The 20,806-nt window shown below is 43.1% G+C and overlaps 1 protein-coding gene across 6 annotated transcripts in view; it reads right to left on the minus strand.

The window, feature by feature from the left end:
- The window catches only part of TULP2 (TUB like protein 2), a 49,985-nt gene extending 29,382 nt beyond the window's left edge, over positions 1 to 20,603 (minus strand). For 3 of the 6 annotated variants that reach the window (XM_072110208.1, XM_072110211.1, XM_072110206.1), the window contains exons 1-2: positions 12,893 to 13,048; positions 709 to 757 (exon numbers count right to left, since the gene is read on the minus strand). In XM_072110208.1, coding sequence (XP_071966309.1) covers positions 709 to 757; positions 12,893 to 12,900 — 57 coding nt within the window. In that variant the 5' untranslated portion in view covers positions 12,901 to 13,048. The other 3 variants (XM_072110207.1, XM_072110209.1, XM_072110210.1) reach the window with 3 other exon arrangements.
- Between the last annotated feature and the right edge of the window lie 203 nt (positions 20,604 to 20,806).

Raw genomic sequence — 20,806 nt, forward strand, 5'->3', positions numbered from 1 at the left:
TGCATATTTTTACTTATACATACTTGAACTTGAACCAGTGATGCTCTGATCACTGGTTTAAGTTCAATACACTGCTCTACAATACTATTTTATTGTAGAGCAGTGTAAACTGTCTGAGCAAGCTTGCGCATGCTCAGACAGTTTACAGCCAGACCCGGAAGGGGTCTGGCTGCCATGGAGACTGGGCAGCTCCGGGGCACATGCCAGTCCTCGGAGCTGCCCAGAAGTGGATCGGATCCCCCGGTAAGCGGCACGGGGGATCCGATCCACAGCTCAAACACACTTACACGCCGCGGTCATGTTTGACCGCGGCGTGTAAGGGGTTAACACCCGCGATCGGAGCCGGCTCCGATCGCGGGTGTTAGCGCAGGCTGTCAGCTGTACTAGACAGCTGACAGCCGCTGCTTCTGGTACCGGCTCCGTTCATGAGCCGGTGCCAGAAGCAGGACGTTATAGAACGTCCCCGTGCGCTAAGCATCTAGCCCCGGGGACGTACTATAACGTCCTGGTGCGCCTAGGGGTTAATTAAAAACTATATCAATAAAAGTACCCATAAAGTTCATCATGAGCCAACAGCAAGGAAGCTAATTATTTTGAACATTTTTAAGATACTAGGTCTATATAACCTAAGGATGGATCCATTTTTTCTGGAGTGCCTGCAAGAACTAACACTAATCTAAGCATGCAAACATACTTATCAGATTTTACCTGCATCTCCAATTTTTGCTGACGTATGTCGTGTCCATCATTCTGTGATCTGTATCAAAAAAAATTATTATTTGCTCTTACTTCCACTTTTGCAATTTTTAATACATATTTCTTAAAGAGAACCTCTCATGCAAATTAATCCACCCAAAGTAAAGACTATGAAGCTTATTTACCAGGGGTCCCGCAGCCGCATTTCCGCCAGGTTTTCTGACATTTTCAGGGATCACGCCCCTGGGACAGGGATTTAAAAGGGGATTTTGTAGCCCGAGATCGGATTTTGGCGCATCGGCGCCGGCTTTCATGCAACAGAAATCGGGGAGCGGGCCGTCGGACAATCCGACTGATTCGGAGTGAGCGCAGGATTTATCTTTAAAATTGTGTTGCAAGACAAGCACTTATATGCACCGGGAAGAAAATGGTGAACTCCAATGGACCTGAGCATGCAGGATATCGGGCGCAAGATGCAAGTGAATTGCGACAGAGTGCATGAGCGTCGGACACTCTGGATCGGGGAACGCTCAGGACCGGGTAAGTAAAGGTGGCCCTATTTTTAAAAAGCATTGGCTTTATATCTAAATGGTTCATTTCCATGGCTTCAATGCCAATGTTACAAAAATATGTTTGTAAACTTATATGCAACTTACCTGAAGTGAGTCCATCACTTTAAGTCCTGCAAAGTAATATTTACTTGCATTGCACTTCCTCCTTGTTCCTGATTGACAAGATATGATATTCTGCTGTATGGAGAGCTGTTACATCATTGGGCACTTAAACTCAAGTGACTAGGATAACATCATCTAAGGTCCTATTACATATGCAACATCTACCTCATGTATAGATCTGATCACATGAAATCACAGGAGCCTCCATGGAGGATGGGGATAAGCAGAATTCCATGAAGAATGGGTAGGAGTAGAAGTCCATGTAAGCTTCTATGATTTCAAGTGATCAAATATATGCATGGTGCACAAAGTGGCGTAACTTGAAGCTGATGGGCCCCAGTACAAAGTTTGTGCCAGGGCCCCAACTATAAAGTATGTTTTATAGTACTAATCTTCTCATAAGGTAAAGTGAGACCTTATGGGCCCCCAAAGCCTCTTGGGCCCAGTTGCGACCGCACCCTCTGCACCCCCTCAAGTTATGCCCCTGGGTGCACAGTTTGTTAATGTTAGGAGACTAAAGGACCTTTGATGATGTCACCCTGGTCACATGACATGTTGAGAAGAGGTATAGGACATGGGGAGGAGTAGAATAGGCGGCCAAGCAGGACATGCCCTCTCTGATTATCTAATATATAAAGCGTATGTATGTATGCCTGCTAAAGAAATCTGCACTGTCAGATTTACAGTCACCAAATTTTGCACAGCTGCTCTCTGTGACTCAGGGAACATCATAGACTAGGTTTTGAATTGAAATTTTTACCCTGCGCTTTCCAAAATCCACTTATTAACCACCATATACAGGAGCCATTGTCTGCTACTGCTGCTGTGGCAGTTGGAAGCTGAACCGTGATTGGTTGCTGTTCTGCCATAGGTCATTAATATGTATAACACAGCTTAGGTGTGAGGTAAGATGTGAAGTAATATGTGAGGTAATATGATAATCACCATATACTAGAAGCCATAATAATACAGCTTATTTGTGAAGTAAGATGGATATTGATAGAGACAGACGGGGAGAGTTAGTAACAGAGAGACAGACAGGGAGAATGAGTGACATAGAGACAGAAAGGGAGAGTTATTGACAGAGAGCCAGACAAGGAGAGTGAATCACATAGATACATACAGGGAGAGTGAGTGACATAGAGACAGACGGAGAGAGTAGGTGACAGAGAGACAGACAGGGAGAGTGAGTGACAGAGAGACAGACAGGTAGAGTGAGTGACAGAGAGACAGCCAGTGAGTTTGAGTGAGAGTAACAGAGACAGATAAGGAGAGTGAATGACAGAGAGACAGACGGGGAGAATGAGTGTCAGAAAGACAGGTGGGGAGAGTGAATGCCAGTGAGACAGGCAGGGAGTGTGAGTGAGTGACAGAGAGACAGCCAGTGAATGTGAGTGAGAGACAGGCAGAGAGAGTGAGTGAGATAGATACATAGAAAGATATATAATATTTTTCTGTTACACAATTCTATTTTGTTATAGCTAAGAGCAGTTATTTACTATCCTGGGCAACACCGGGATCTACAGCTAGTATAACATAAATTTGATTTATGTGGATGTAAACAAATTTTTAGCTAAAAGAAGGGTGTCAGTTAGTTAATAGGGCTCTATTGCTGTCCTGTCACTAGCTGTATATGTGAAATGTTTAATGGAAGTCTACAATCAAAATCAAGCTTCACAAACCAGGGATGCATTACCAGGGCCCCTCAGGGCATGTTAGCATTATTTTAAAAGTTAATTTAGAAGGAAGGAGTCCATGGATAACAAATATAAGAAGATCACAACAATCACAGTGCCTTTATGTATGAGTAAGTGGTTTATCATAATGGATTTTGATGGTAGATTTCCTTTAAAGATCTCTCAATTAAACTCTGCATAAGATAGTTTAGAATGACTATACAAGCCATACATGTTTATTACCAGATTAGCAAGTCAACAGCCAAACTATTTTCTGGCCTGAAAGAAAAGAGCATGTGGGTATTCCCCGGGTTACCTACATGTTGGGTGCTTTAGGTAGGAACTGATCTATTTTATAATTTTAACTCGAGACAAAATTATTTTGTGCTGTCAAGGGTCCAAGAATTATCAATAAAACTTCATTAAAAACACCTTACAGCTCATCATTGCAGCCTGGGACTAAAGAAAAGCCTCCAGAGAGCTTCACCAGAGGCCACAGTGGGCAGAGACATCTGTCTATAACTAGGAGTCGTCTCTAAGTCGGGTGTCCTTAAAGGGATTTTCCCACAAAGACAAGTTAGGCCCTATCCACAGGCCTAACTTGCTGATCAGTGGGGGTCTAAGTGCTGAGACCCCCGCAGATCGTGAAAACGAGGGGTACGACCGACCAACCGAGCACTGAGACCCCTACTGATCAGCAAGTTTGGCCCTATCCCATGGATAGGGCCTAACTTGCCTTTGTGGGAAACCCCCTTTAAGTTGAGAATTACCTGCACTTGTTATACACTGCTACAAAAAAATAAAGGAAACACTAAAATACCACCTTTTTAAACTCAATGAGTGAATGCAATATGCATGACGGCATCACACAGTTGCCGCAGATTTGTCGGCTGCACATCCATGATGCGAATCTCCCGTTCCACCACATCCCAAAGATGCTCTATTGGATAGATATCTGGTGACTGTGGAGGCCATTTGAGTACAGTGAACTCATTGTCATGTTCAAGAAACCAGTCTGAGATGATTCGAGCTTTATGACATGGCGCATTATCCTGCTGAAAGTAGCCATCAGATGTTGGGTACATTGTGGTCATAAAGGGATGGACATGGTCAGCAACAATACTCAGGTAGGCTGTGGCGTTGCAACGATGCTCAATTGGTACCAAGGGGCCCAAAGAGTGCCAAGAAAATATTCCCCACACCATGACACCACCACCACCAGCCTGAACCGTTGATACAAGGCAGGATGGATCCATGCTTTCATGTTGTTGACGCCAAATTCTGACCCTACCATCCGAATGTCGCAGCAGAAATCGAGACTCATCAGACCAGGCAACGTTTTTTCGATGAGCTGATGGAAATTGTAGCCTCAGTTTCCTGTTCTTAGCTGAAAGGAGTGGCACCCGGTATGGTCTTCTGCTGCTGTAGCCCATCTGCCTCAAAGTTCGACGTACTGTGCGTTCAGAGATGCTCTTCTGCCTACCTTGGTTGTAACGGGTGGCAATTTGAGTCACTGTTGCCTTTCTATCAGCTCGAACCAGTCTGCCCATTCTCCTCTGACCTCTGGCATCAACAAGGCATTTCCGCCCACAGAACTGCCGCTCACTGGATGTTTTTTTCTTTTTCGGACCATTCTCTGTAAACCCTAGAGATGGTTGTGCGTGAAAATCCCAGTAGATCAGCAGTTTCTGAAATACTCAGACCAGCCCTTCTGGCACCAACAACCATGCCACGTTCAAAGGCACTCAAATCACCTTTCTTCCCCATACTGATGCTCGGTTTGAACTGCAGGAGATTGTCTTGACCATGTCTACATGCCTAAATGCACTGAGTTGCCGCCATGTGATTGGCTGATTAGAAATTAAATGTTAACGAGCAGTTGGACAGTTGTACCTAATAAAGTGGCCGGTGAGTATATATTGAACTTCAGGCAGGAAATGAGGCTCAGTAGTGTGTTTGGTCTCCACGTTAATATAGGACCTCTCTACAATGCCTGGGCATGCTCCTGATGAGGCGGTAGATGTTCTCCTGATGGAACTCCTCTCAGATCTGTATTAATCACCCTGCATGGAGTTTGGCTGTAAGCACATCACCGACTTGTGGATGTCAGGCCCTCATACCACCCTTATGGAGGCCGTTTGTTTCAGTTTCAGCAGACGTGTGAACATCAGTGGCCTGCTGGAGGTCATTTTGCAGGGTTCTGGCACTGCTACTACTGTTTCTCCTTGAACAAAGGAGGAGGTAGTACTGGGTTGTTTCCCTACCATGAACCCACCCACGGTTCCTGGTTTTAGACTGTCTCCAAGTATCTGCTCCATGATTTGGACACTATCCTGGATGAGCTGCACTACTTGAGCAAGTTATATGTGTTGTAGAAACCGGCTCATGCTTCTTTTAGGAATGAGAGTACTAACAAAATGCTAAATTGATCAAATCAACATCAAAAAGGATGAAAACGGAGAAATGATCAGCGGTTACCACCTACAAAACCACTCATTTATAAAGGTTGTCTTGCTATTCTACATGATGTCTTTTTATATTTTCATAACAGCAGGAGAAATTGATTCACTGAACCCAATGATAATATTCCTAAAAAAGGTATAGAGTTGGTATATAATGTGTACATCATTTTTCAGTAAGTGTAAAACATTTTTATACAGAAAAAAGTGACATATTGTCCCCCAATGGATACATCCATGTAACAGACGTATTTCCATTACTAATGACCTGTAGTCTGTAAGATTCTATGCCCATAAAGATTCTCTTGTACAAGGGGGAGTGCAACTCCCCTGACAACGCAGTACCAACATAGGGGCTCATTCACTATGGCTCCGCGGCCGCACTTTCGTCGGGCTTCCCCAATTTTTCCGTTTTACGCTGAATTCCACTGGGATTTTGGCGCACGCAATCGGATTTTGGCACAATCGCGGCGGCTTTCACCCGACATAAATCAGGGGCATGGCCTTCAGACAACACGACAGATTCGAAAAAACAGCGGAATTTAAAAAATGAAACGTGTCGCAATATATCACATGCACCCAGAAGAAGAAGGTGAACTCCGGCGGACCTCGGCACAGCAGCGACACCTACTGGATATCGGGCGCACAACCTTAGTGAATCCCGGAAGAACCCGAATGCTCATTGGAGAACGCGCCGCTGGATCGTGACAGGATCGGGTAAGTAAATGAGCTCCAAAGCGTTGCAAAATCAAATCCTTCCTTCATTCAGCACGGTTTTCTATACGGCCTGATCAACCAAGGAAGACCTCCAGTGTCTGAAAATGATAATGGAACTGGTAATTATATGCCTGAGAAGGAGTGAGACATTCTTGCAACCGATGAGATGCATTGTTGTTATGATAGTGTAAAGACAATGCTAATTGAATAACAAGCTTGCCACATCACAAGGGGAGTTTATAAAACCCCTTGTGGCTGGAAAGTTCCAGGTCAGTCTTTGAGGTCAGGCCAGTGGAGTTCTTCCTAGAGAGGTCTTTTTCTACAGAGTTTCATAGAAGCAGATGTTTCAATGGCATGTTGCCCTGACACACTTGGCCTGTGTGGAGACTAGGCCCCAAGCAGACATCCAACTTCAGGAGTCTGCCTCATCCTGCTGTTGAAGCAGCCAACTATACATCTCCAGCCTGAAGCTACCTTACTAGGCTGTGAGCACCTGCTATGGAACTATATCCAACAAGCCATCTAGATCCAAGTGATGTTTCTGCTATTTTGGGCATTACCGAGTTCGAATAAATCAATTGTAAGTTGAATAACTCACATTCTCTGCCTCCAAGTGATTCCTGTTTAAGGCTGTTAACACAAAGGGGGCCCCATTCACCACCACCATGGATTCCTACATCTATATCGGGGTTACCCCTGGGAGAAACCTTCTACAACTTTAGCCTCTCCATCCTTTCTTGTACTTCCACCCGGGATGAGGCCTCTGTTCCCTGGTACCCAGTACTGTGACCACGGACAAGCGCTAGGCCGCACTTCGCCATCCACTCAGGTACCTAGGAATCCGGCTGCCCCAAGCCACACAAAAAAACTAGGCAGCGGAGGGGAATGTTGCAGGAGCATACAAGAGCTACAGATAAAGCAGTATAAGTTAAATGGGATACAGAAATTGCATATAAGTTGGGAGGGCTACAGAAATGGGAGTGTGAATTTAGGGATTGTGACCATAAGTATGGGCCTAAAAAAGGGGGGCATTTTAAGTGGGGGGTTAAACAGAGAGAGGACATTATGTAAGTAGAGTAAAAAAGAATTACTATAAATGGTGGAAGGACAAAATAGTTTGGGAAATTATACTATAAGAGGAGCACAAAAAGGGGTATTATATTTTGTGGGAACACTAAGGAGTGAACTTACGGTATTAAATTCATTAATTTATGGAAGGGTAACTGTATGTTGTGGAGGCCACAAGGTACAGTTGCGGAGAGGGAATAGCCAAATGTTTGCTAGCGGTCCAAACAATTATAATTACTCCCATAGCACTAGGAATGAAATCTGACCAAACTTTGATCAAGCTCATACTATTTAACAAACAATTTGATGGCAATGGTCTTAGGATCAGCAAAAAACAAAAGCACAGTTATGTGAATAAACCTTAAAACTTAGTAAATAGTCAAGTCCATAGTCATCACCAATGGCACCTACAGTCATGGCCATAAGTTTTGAGAATGACACATATATTATATTTTCACATGATCTGTTGCCCTCTGGTTTTATGTGTGTTTGTCAGATGTTTTTATCACATATAGAAATACAAGTGCAATCATATTATGAGTAACAAAAGCTTTTATTGACAGTTAGAATGAGTTACTGCAGCAAGTCAATATTTGCAGTGTTGACCCTTCTTCTTCAGGACCTCTGCAATTCTCCCTGGAAGCTCTCAATCAACTTCTGGGCCAAATCCTGACTGATAGCAGTCCATTCTTGCACAATCAATGCTTGCATTTTGTCACAATTTGTTGGTTTTTGTTTCTCCACCCGTCTCTTGATGATTGACCACAAGTTCTCAATGGGAATAAGATCTGGGGAGTTTCCGGGCCGTGGACCCAAAATCTCTATGTTTTGTTCCCTAAAAAAATTTAGTTATCACCTTTGCTTTATGGCAAGGTGCTCCATCATGCTGGAAAAGGCATTGTTGATCACCAAACTGCTCTTGGACGGTTGGGAGAAGTTGGTCTTGGAGGACATTCTGGTCCCATTCTTTATTCATGGATGTGTTTTTAGCCAAGACTGTAAGAGAGCCGATTCTATTGGCTGAGAAGCAACCCCACACATGAATGGTTGCAGGATGCTTTACAGTTGGCATGAGACAAGACTGGTGGTATCGCTCACCTTGTCTTCTCCGAACAAGCTGTTTTCCAGAAGTTCCAAACAATCGGAAAGGGGATTCATCAGAGAAAATGACTTTACCCCAGTCCTCAGCAGTCCACTCCCTGTACCTTTTGCAGAATATCAGTCTGTCCCTGATGTTTTTTTCTGGAGAGAAGTGGCTTCTTTGTTGCCCTCCTTGACACCAGACCTTGCTCCAAGAGTCTCCGCCTCACACCTGCCTGCTGCCATTCCTGAGCAAGCTCTGCACTGCTGGTAGCCCAATCCCAAAGCTGAAACACTTTTAAGAGATGGTCCTGGCGCTTGCTGGTCCTTCTTGGGCGCCCTTTTGGCAACAATGGAACCTCTCTCCTTGAATTCCTTGATGATGTGATAGATTTTTGACTGAGGTGCAATCTTTCTAGCTGCAATACTCTTCTCTGTTTGCCAGTTTTGTGCAGTGCAATGATGACTGCACGTGTTTTAAGGCATTGTGTTTTGTATTATTCTCAAAACTTTTAGTCATGACTGTAATGTCTGCTTAATCACTGGGCCCCCTGGCAGCCAATATACCTACTACAGCACTTGACATGCCCATGTGAACCAGAAAAAAATCATCAACCTCACAGTGTGCGCTTTTGTATTTACTCCAGTAATGACTTACAGCTCATAGTAATTTTCTCTGAGAGAAGAACTTGATATTAGTAGATGCTTCATCATCCCACTCATTGCCATTTGTTTAACCTGAATACAATGATGTCAATGTTTATTGCAGCAGGACCTGCCCAGACGCCCTGGATTAAGATAGACAGAAAGCTGCTTATCCATTAGCCGAGAACAGCTCAGCCCCTGTGGACTTAGCCTGTAGCTTCTTGTAAATGATGCATCATATCAGTGCAACATGTAGCAAATCTACTGCCTAGCTCTGTATAGCCCACTAACTGAGCAAATAGATCAGTAGGCTACACTGAAGCCCCTTCTACATGACACCTTTACAGGAATAGCAGGAATATTCTATTTAGAAACATATAGCTGTACATGATCTATGATAAGCTATGCAGAAACACTTGCAAGAGCTAATGAGAGACAGAAAAGATCTGAACCCTTGACAGGGGGAGGGGTGACTCAGACTTCTCAGTGATAGAATGAAAGATCCCAAGCGGTTTTTAAGTGGTCATAGCCTACAGCACGTAAATTATGTATGGAACAACGGGAATTTACTATATATACTGTTACTGCAAAACTAACTAGCAGCTGAGCTAGGAAAGTAATAGAACCTGATTGAATTCTGGGGTTGTTTAGATTGGGGTTGATTCAGGCTTTTATGGGCCCTGGGCTGTGTTAAAATTGTGGGCCCTCCTTTAGCCAATTTTTTTATGGTTTGACATTTACTGCTTACATTCAGTATTACAACTAAGGGTCTTAGAAAAATAGAGGGGGTTCATACTGCTGGCCTTTAGTCTTGAATTTTAGGGACCTTTGGAGGGCCTTCAAATGTCCTTGGAAGGGCCCTACATGTGTGTTGAAACTTGGCACATATGTATGAAAATTTCAGGGATGGCGGTGTGGCTGTATTTGTTTCAACTCCATTGGCTCTGAAAACAAATGGGATACCTTTCCACTCTGTGAACCTCTGTGGTCTGAGCCTTTCATTTTATACAATAAATCAACAGTAATGCTATTGTGTCTAAAACGCCCCAAAATTTGTAGTTGTTTAAATAGTAACTAGCTCTACACTAGTTCAGATTACCTAACCCACTGCCTAAGTACCACAGCCAAGCCCAAAAAGATCCTGGAATAAAGCATTTATGTTCCACAGCCTTTCCCAAGCTTTACTCAGGCTCAGACAGAGTACCCAGATACATGTACATCATACAGATATTCAAAATACAACATCCCAACCATCCTATGTATTCATATAATAATAGGGGTGGATTATGAAATAAACATTCCAGTTTATTTCTACATACTGGAGAGTCATTAGATGACGGTGGTGGAGCAGTGACTTACTAGTGGACCAGTATCATTTGTTCTTGTCCTCCGCCTTCTCAATAATGCTTTGGTGCCACAGTCACCTTTGAAGCATCTTGCTATTCCCTGAGGCCTGCAGTTATCTGGGCATGTAATCCTTAAAAAGACTGCCTAAGGCAAAGCCAATCAGCAAGTTACTAACAGGGCTCCCAGGGGCAGGACATTACAGCAAAGGCTGGGAATAAAGCTACTACTGAAAAAATTGTGTCTATTATGTTTTGGGAATTTGCAAATGCGTATCAGATAATGTTTGCATGTAGCTATATAGTGGTGAGCCCATCCCTGTCCTACCCTGGCTATACCTCTACATAAAAGAGTTGCTATAATGTGGCGAAGCAATTTGTTTTAATGGAAACCCTACTAGTTGACATAACAGGAAAAACTTTGAAAGTGTCCCCTTCTTTCGTAAAAACTCTTCCTTAAAGGATATATCAAAACAATAACTGCACACAGTGGGGCTTATTAACTAAGGGTCCGCGGATCGGATTTTCGTCGGACTTCACAACGTTTTCGGGGATCACACGGCTGGGAAAGGTATTTAGAAGGGGATTGTGTCGCATGCAATCTGATTTTGGCGCAACCCCACCAGCTTTCATGCCCTCCACTCTCCACCTGAGCTGGCACATATACACTCACCGGTCACTTTATTAGGTACACCATGCTAGTAACGGGTTGGACCCCCTTTTGCCTTCAGAACTGCCTCAATTCTTTGTGGCATAGATTCAACAAGGTGCTGGAAGCATTCCTCAGAGATTTTGGTCCATATTGACATGATGGCATCACACAGTTGCCGCAGATTTGTCGGCTGCACATCCATGATGCGAATCTCCCGTTCCACCACATCCCAAAGATGCTCTATTGGATTGAGATCTGGTGACTGTGGAGGCCATTTGAGTACAGTAAACTCATTGTCATGTTCAAGAAACCAGTCTGAGATGATTCGAGCTTTATGACATGGCGCATTATCCTGAAAGTAGCCATCAGATGTTGGGTACATTGTGGTCATAAAGGGATGGACATGGTCAGCAACAATACTCAGGCTGTGGCGTTGCAACGATGCTCAATTTGTACCAAGGGGCCCAAAGTGCCAAGAAAATATTCCCCACACCATGACACCACCACCACCAGCCTGAACCGTTGATACAAGGCAGGATGGATCCATGCTTTCATGTTGTTGACGCCAAATTCTGACCCTACCATCCGAATGTCGCAGCAGAAATCGAGACTCATCAGACCAGGCAACGTTTTTCCAATCTTCTACTGTCCAATTTCGATGAGCTGGTGGAAATTGTAGCCTCAGTTTCCTGTTCTTAGCTGAAAGGAGTGGCACCCGGTGTGGTCTTCTGCTGCTGTAGCCCATCTGCCTCAAAGTTCGACGTACTGTGCGTTCAGAGATGCTCTTCTGCCTACCTTGGTTGTAACGGGTGGCGATTTGAGTCACTGTTGCCTTTCTATCAGCTCGAACCAGTCTGCCCATTCTCCTCTGACCTCTGGCATTAACAAAGCATTTCCGCCCACAGAACTGCCGCTCACTGGATGTTTTTTCTTTTTCGGACCATTCTCTGTAAACCCTAGAGATGATTGTGCGTGAAAATCCCAGTAGATCAGCAGTTTCTGAAATACTCAAACCAGCCCTTCTGGCACCAACAACCATGCCACGTTCAAAGGCACTCAAATCACCTTTCTTCCCCATACTGATGCTCGGTTTGAACTGCAGGAGATTGTCTTGACCATGTCTACATGCCTAAATGCACTGAGTTGCCACCATGTGATTGGCTGATTAGAAATTAAGTGTTAACGAGCAGTTAGACAGATGTACCTAATAAAGTGGCCGTTGAGTGTACATCTATTCTGTTTCAGATCGGGCTTGACAAAGGTCGATTTAGACCGAAACGTCGCTAAGAAAAATTTGTGATCTGTTGTTTCTCTATATAATTTTTGCAACTTTTGATGGAGCTGTAAATACTGACTATATGAATTAAAAGATGAAAATATAAAAATCAATATAGGATGTGTGCTACGTTTTTTCCTACTCGAAATCGGGGGGCCGTCGGAAGACTGATTCGGACTGAGCGTGGGATTTCATTTACAATTTGTGTCGCAAGACAATGCAGTTACATACAACGGGAAGAAGATGGTGACCTCAACGGGAAGCGACACATGAAGGATATCGGGCGCATTATCTTAGTGAATCGCGCCGGAGTGCATGATCGTCGGAATGCACTTCGGGTGAACTCCTCGGACAGGTTAGTAAATGTGCCCCAGTATTTTTTGGGTTATGGAATTTCCCTAGAAAAAAAATGTTTATCTAAATCAGTGTTCCCAATACAGTCCTCAACAAACCCCAACAGGTGTCTTTATTCTATATCCTTCTGTGGTTGTAGAAGAAAAAACACTCTACATAACTGCAAAACCTGAATCCATATTCATTGAGGGCTGAACTTAACTTTACCAGTTTAAGCATCCCCATAAAATTCAATTATAATATATTACTTACATTTCCATCTCCCACACGGAAGTAAGAATTCCAGGATGCTAAGACATCTGCAAACCACAAACCCTGATAGTCTGAAGAGACAGATACAAGATAAGTATCTCTGTCAGGCAGGTACCTGATGGCAGTACAGAGGCAGCAGGACTGGAAGAATGCAATGCTTGCCTGTATCTGAAGACTGGCATAGAGGGAGGGACACTGTCCATGTATAATCTTCCTATGGGAGCGGACATCAGTAAATTGGGATTCTCATAATCAGCTTTGTTAGCTTGGCCTATTAGCCTTGTCACAGCAGAGACATCTATGACATGCCAAAAACCTGCATCATAATAGACATATATGAATATGCTGAAAACAAATAAGGAAATATAAAATGTCTTACAATGCTTCACATTAATAATATACAGCAAATACTCTATTGGTGCTACCAATATATAAAGTTTTATGTAACTTGCAATGCCCCATATATGCCCAGAATATTCAACAACAGTCACCATACGTAGATCTCAGTAAGATCCTACCTATTAGTCAAGGTCATAACCTCCATGTATAGAACCCCATACATCAGAAATAGTATTAATTACAAATGTCTCATGTTTTTACATGTAACTGGCTGCGTTAACCGCTTCAGGACCAGGGTAATTTGCCACTACAGGACCAGAAAATTTTCCATTTGCTGCACGTTCTCTTAACAGATCTTTTACTTTTAAAAGCTGATTAAATAGTAAACAATATGTTTTTTAAGCTATTTTGTCCTGTTTTTAACAAAGTGTTACCTTAAATAGTAATTATAATAATGTTAGGCTCTGAGCTAGCTTAATATTTATGGACAGCGAACAATGATCTACTAGGGACAGTACAGAGTGAATGTCTAGATGTGACTCAGCCGCTGTTTTACTATAGTGCAGGGCTCAGGTCATAGAGGGTTAGCATCTCTAGAGGGTTAGCAATCTCTATGGCTGTCTGTACATTCCTATGACATCCTTCTATGGCATCTTGACTGTACAAACATGATCTATTACAGTGGCTGTTAACAGACACACACTTGCCACAATACCTCTAGCCGAGCTCCCTCAGTGCTACGAATTATATTATAATTATAGTGTTGAATGTTACGTTGCTCAAAGGGCAACTATCATGTCCCAGAGGTCATCTGTCGCATGATCGCCGTTCATGGTAGTGTGGCCCACCACCTATGGGCGACTTGCCTTTGACTCATTGAGCCTACCCCACTGTGTTTTTAACACACTTTTCCCTTAGAGCACTCTGTAGCAACGCTACTACACAAATTTTGTGATTAATAAACGCTAAGTTTTACAACATGTTACCATACACACAGAGCCGGATCATCATTGGCGCTAATGGAGCGCCAGCGCCGGGCCCCCGGATCCGGATTTATTGGTTGGGGGCCCCCGGCCTGGCGCTTCAATAGTGCCGATGCTCAAGCTCCTGCTGGGGCCCCGGCGTGCCCCGACACTCGCCTCGGCAATCGGGCAGGTGCCTCCGTCCGTCCGGACAGGAAGCTCCTGCCCGTCACTGTATAGTGCTCGATGCGGCCGTTTCCGGCCGCTCGAGCACTATTACTGGAGCTATGTGGCCGGAAGACAACCCCGGCGCACATCGCTCCATGCAGTAGGCTGCGCGGCCGCGTGATGACGTCATCACGCGGCCGCGCACCCTTTCCTGTAGGGCCGCGGCAAGAGGAAAGAAGACGCGGGACCCGAGGTGAGTATAAGGTTTTATTTTTTTTAAATCAAACAGGCATTAAAAGATGGTGGGGGACGAAATATTTAAAATAATTAATTGGGTGTGGGCATCATATTAGTTAATTGTGTGTGGGGCAGCATATTAAATAATTAATTGTGTGGGGCAGCATATAAAATAATTAATTGTGTGGGGGCAGCATATTAAATAGATCAATGTGGTGGGCAGCGTATTAAATAGTTAATTGTGTGGGGGGAAGCATATTAAATAGTTAATTATGGGGGGCAGCATATTAAATAATTATGGGGGGGCAGCATGTTAAATAATTATGGGGGGGGGCAGCATATTAAATAATTAATTGTGTGGCTGGCAGCATATTAAATAGTTAATTATGGGGGGGGGCAGCATATTAAATAATTAATTGTGTGGCTGGCAGCATATTAAATAGTTAATTATGGGGGGGCAGCATATTAAATAATTATGGGGGGGCAGCATATTAAATAATTATGGGGGGCAGCATATTAAATAATTGTGTGGCTGGCAGCATATTAAATAGTTAATTATGGGGGGCAGCATATTAAATAATTGTGTGGCTGGCAGCATATTAAATAGTTAATTATGGGGGGGCAGCATATTAAATAATTATGGGGGGCAGCATATTAAATAATTGTGTGGCTGGCAGCATATTAAATAGTTAATTATGGGGGGCAGCATATTAAATAATTGTGTGGCTGGCAGCATATTAAATAGTTAATTATGGGGGGGCAGCATATTAAATAATTATGGGGGGCAGCATATTAAATAATTGTGTGGCTGGCAGCATATTAAATAGTTAATTATGGGGGGCAGCATATTAAATAATTGTGTGGCTGGCAGCATATTAAATAGTTAATTATGGGGGGGCAGCATATTTAATAGTTAATTGTGTGTGTGTGTGTGTGTGAGGGGTACAATATTAACTCCCTCACGCTCTGAGGCTTACATGTAGGGCGCAGAAGTGCAGGACCTGTATGAAGAAGGCTCACGTGCTGAGCCCTCTCCATACAGCAGTGGGGTTTGCTGCATACTGCAGCAAACATCCACCGCTAATACCCGCGATTAGTGCTAGTGCCTACAGTGGGTATTAACCCTTCTGATGCTGCCGCCAACATTTAAAGGACGGTGGCACATTGGCGCCGCCATCTTTGTTCCGATCGTTACTCGCTCCCTGGGACGTCATCGGGGGGCAGCGATCGGTTGCCATGATAGCATTGAGTCTTCGTCAGACCCGAGGCTGCATGGCATCTGCAGTTTCGTCACAATGTGCCAGTGGCTCATTGTAATGAATACTGTGTAATAATTGCATATACTGCAATACAGTAGTACTGTAGTATATAGTAGGAACGATCAGACCATCTAGGGTTAAAGTACTCTAAAAAAATAGTAAACTATTTTTAGAACTGATACTAATTTATTAAACAGTAAAAATCACAAACACGTTAGGTATGGCCATGTCTCAAAATGTCCGATCTATCAAAATATAAAAACGGTTATTGCTGGTGTTGAACCACATAACTGAAAATGGCGCCCAAATGTTCGAAACGCAACTTTGACACCATTTTACATAACATAAAAAATGTGATAAAAACTGATCAAAAGGTCTCACAGTCCTCAAAATGGTAGCAATGAAAACGTCAGCTCATCCCACCAAAAATAACTCCTCACGTATCTCAGTACCATATATACTCAAGTATAAGGCAACCCTTATATAGCCAACACCTGCCCCTGATATAGCCTTCCCCCGTATACACCTTTCCTTTGCCTACACAGGTTTTCTCTTGTTCCGTCGGCAGCGTGTACAGACCTGCCGCTGCCGATGGAAGAAGAGAAGACCTGCGGGGGCCTTGACTCGAGTATAAGCCTTGAGTATATACGCTATGAAAAAGTTATTAGCGTCAGACAAAACTCCTTTTTTTCTTGATGAGGTTTTAATTTTTTCAAATGTATTAAAACTCAATAAAACCTCTATAAATTTATTTTCCCTGTGATCTTACTGAACCAAATAGTGAAGTGCAAAAAAATACATTTGGGGGCCCAGTATATTACATAATTAATGGACGGGGGGGGGGCAGTATATTAAATAACTAAATGGGGGGGGGGCAGTATATTATATAATTACTTGAGGGGCCAGCCTCTAAAATGTGGCACCCCAGTATATTAGAAAGGGCCATAAATAGGTAGGTTAATTCATTAAAGGGGGTAATATATAAATTAAGTAATGGGGGAAACATATATTGTGTAATTAGGGGGTGACATATATAATTAGGGGTACAGTATCACTCAGGGTCTGTAGTATAGTAATATATGCAGGGGACACAGAGGTTTAATTATGGGGTATATTTGGGGGGGCATATTTCTGTTATCCAGGTGGCATTATAATGTGAGTAACTGGTATTTTTAGGTGCAAAGTGTGGGGCATGTGCTGCCAGGAGCAGAAGACATCTGGTGGAAAATTCTTCAGCCGTAAGTTACATCGATTCTGGCCCTGAAGGAGAAGACACGTCACCTGTGGGGTACTAGATGCCACTTCTACCTGTGTCAGATCAGTATTGTACTCACTGACTAACCTTCTAGGGTGAGACATCTCTCAGCTTGTACTGTACATGTACTGTCATATTCCTAGTGTCTATAGTGAGCCAGCAATGGGGTGTGGGGTTATTGTCATCAATTATTGTTATGGTTTTCAGCATTTTCTTATTGATAATATAGGTACTGTGACTTCACTGTTGTGTATTAACCCCCTGTACTGTGACATCACTGTGTGTGTAACCGCCCCCTGTGCTGCAACATCACTGTTGTGCATTAACCCCCTGTGCTATGACATCACTGTTGTGCATTAACCCCCTGCGCTGGGACATCACTGTGTGTGTGTAACAGCCCCCTGAATTGTGACAGCACTGCATGTGTAACAGCCCCCTCTGTTGTGACATCACTGTTGTGCATTAACCCCCTGTGCTGTGACATCACTGTGTGTGTATCAGCCCCCTGTGCTGTGACATCACTGTTGTGTATTAACCCCCTGTGCTGTGACATCACTGTGTTTGTGTATTGACCCGCTGTGCTGGGACATCACTGTGTGTGTTTACAATCCCCCTGTGCTGTGACATCACTGTTGTGTATTAATCCCCTGTGCTGATATATGTAGGGGAGAGTATGGTCAGTTGTGGTGTGAGGGGTATATATGATATATGTGGGTGTACAGTGTGATCAGTTGTAGTGTGAGGGGTATATATGATATATGTGGGGGTACATTGTGGTCAGTTGTAGTGTGAGGGGTATATATGATATATGTGGGGGCACAGTGTGGTCAGTTGTGTGGTGAGAGGTATATACGATATATGAGAGGGTACAGTGTGGTCAGTTGTGGTGTGAGAGGTATATATGATATATGTGGGGGCACAGTGTGGTCAGTTGTGGTGTGAGGGGTATATATGATATATGTGGGAACACAGTGTGGTCAGTTGTGGTGTGAGGGGTATATATGATATATGTGGGAACACAGTGTGGTCAGTTGTGGTGTGAGGGGTATATATGATATATGTGGGGGTACAGTGTAATCAGTTGTGGTGTGAGGGGTATATATGATATATGTAGGGGTACAGTGTAATCAGTTGTGGTGTGAGGGGTATATATGATATATGTGGGGGTACAGTGTGGTCAGTTGTGGTGTGAGGGGTATATATGATATATGTGGGGGCACAGTGTGGTCAGGTGTGGTGTGAGGGGAATATATGATATATGTGGGGGCACAGTGTGGTGAGTTGTGGTGTGAGAGGTATATATGATATATGTGGGGGTACAGTGTGGTGAGTTGTGGTGTGAGAGGTATATATGATATATGTGGGGGTACAGTGTGGTCAGTTGTGGTGTGAGGGGTATCTATGATATATGTGGGGGCACAGTGTGGTCAGTTGTGGTGTGAGGGGTATATATGATATATGTGGGGGTACAGTGTGGTCAGTTGTGGTGTGAGAGGTATATATGATATATGTGGGGGTACAGTGTGGTCAGTTGTGGTGTGAGGGGTATATATGATATATGTGGGGGTACAGTGTGGTCAGTTGTGGTGTGAGGGATATATATAATATATGTGGGGCACAGTGTGGTCAGTTGTGGTGTGAGGGGTATATATGATATATGAGAGGGTACAGTGTGGTCAGTTGTGGTGTGAGGGGTATATATAATATATGTGGGGGTACAGTGTGGTCAGTTGTGGTGTGAGGGGTACATATGATAAACCCGCAGAGAGTCATGGCTGGAAGAAGTCTCCTGGAAGATCAGACAGAAGGGAGGAGACAACATCAGGGACGTCACCTGTAAGTCATTGGATGACACTGCAGCCTCTGTGCAGGACTGGTATATACTACTATATGGTCACAATAGGCTGGTAAATACTGGTCTGTGTGTGTAGGTTATCATATAGTATTGCAGTATTATTCAGGTATTATGTAGTGGTGATAATCCTGATGTAATGTTATTATTTGGGCCTAGTACAGAGGTATCATTAGTGATATTGTCTTGTGCTCGGTGTTTGTATAATAACAATATGGCAGTAAAGATCATCAGTAAATGGAGTTTATATGTGGTAAATTATTGGTAATACTGGTCATGTTGTGGTAATCCTGTGGGTCAGTTTCGAGGGATCATTTGCAAATTGTAGCGCTATTGTTTGGAATATTGGTCTTATGGTAGTATTTATTTGGTAACAGTATTGTGGTATCATTATTCGGTAATAATATGGTGGTAGTATTTTTTAGTTTGTCATGGACCAAAATTGGAAATGGTTTAGTAAGGGTAGGAATTTATCTAAAACTAAAGATTCCTTTGTTTCTAATATCTCTAGAGCTTTGGAACTGTGTAACTATGTGATATCTTTTTACATATATTGTTGTGGGAGGGGGCCCCACATCGGCTGCCGAGCTGGGGGGCCCCATCCTAAATGAGGTGCTCCATAACGCTGGGACCCTTAATCTGGCCCTGCATACACATCTTTGTCCGGATATGGGTATCTTTTTCTGCCAATGGCAGTTTTGTGTCCCCTTGAATAAAACTCCCTGCCGTGACATTTGGTCCATCTCTTTATAATATAATAATGTTTGGCACTTGTTTTTTAATTTATCATGTATGGTTTAGGATAACTGGGTGTCGTATGGAGTGACACTAAGTGATTGGAGGGGGAAAAAACACATGCATATTTATTATGTGTTTTTTTTTTATATCTACCCTCAAAATCAAGCATGATAAACTAGTGACTTTTACTCATAGATCCAGGCACTGTGACTGTTGTAATCCAGTAATTTGTTATCTGTGGCTTCCTTCATTCTAAAATTTAGGTTTAAATCATGATAATGAGCCTGACAGGCTACTGGGGCAGTTCTCAGAGCCCCTCCATGCTGCAGTTTCACAGGCTGTTGGAATGTCTTCCCCTTCTGCTCCTGCTCAGCACTCCCCCTCCCTCTGCCTGATGTAATCTCACTGCAGCACAGGAGGTTTCAGCACATAGTGGGATGCATGTGCATGTACAGCACTGTATGGTATTTTTAAACTCTAATGACTTGTCCATTTTGCACCTTCCTGACATGTGTCACTATAATTGGTTATAACTTCGGAACGCTTTAACACATACAGGTGATTTTGAGATTGGTGAAAAATCTGAAAACTTCTCTATTTTCAAAATTCGAAATTTTCTACTTTTTCTTTACATAGTCATAACACCGAAATAACTTGATAACTAACATTTACCAAATCTCTGGTTTATGTTAAACATTTTTTTATGGGTCCTCATTTTTGCTTAGAACTTTAGGTATGATTGTTCACATTTTCATAAAAAATGCTTTCATGAGTTTTATGACGTTTGTTTTAAAGGAATCAACCACTGAAAAATCTTAAAAAACCTATAAATACTCACACCCGCTCCTCTTCATCTTGATTCTGGTGCTGTCCGTCGCTTGTTTTGACACGCCGGGATCACCTACAAAAGAAAGTTATAATAAGCAGCACGGAGCAGAAGATGTCCGAAACTAATTATGCTAATTATGTATGCCCCAGCCACCTCCCTTTACCATGCTGACATCACCTCCCTTTGTTGTGTCAGTAGTTGATTTCCTTTAAGTGTTTCACAGAGGTAAAAAAAGAATGGGGTTGCAATTTTCAAATTCATCTTTTTTTGGCTAA

This window comes from Engystomops pustulosus, chromosome 6 (genome assembly GCF_040894005.1).
Source record: "Engystomops pustulosus chromosome 6, aEngPut4.maternal, whole genome shotgun sequence".
NCBI classification, from domain to species: domain Eukaryota; kingdom Metazoa; phylum Chordata; class Amphibia; order Anura; family Leptodactylidae; genus Engystomops; species Engystomops pustulosus.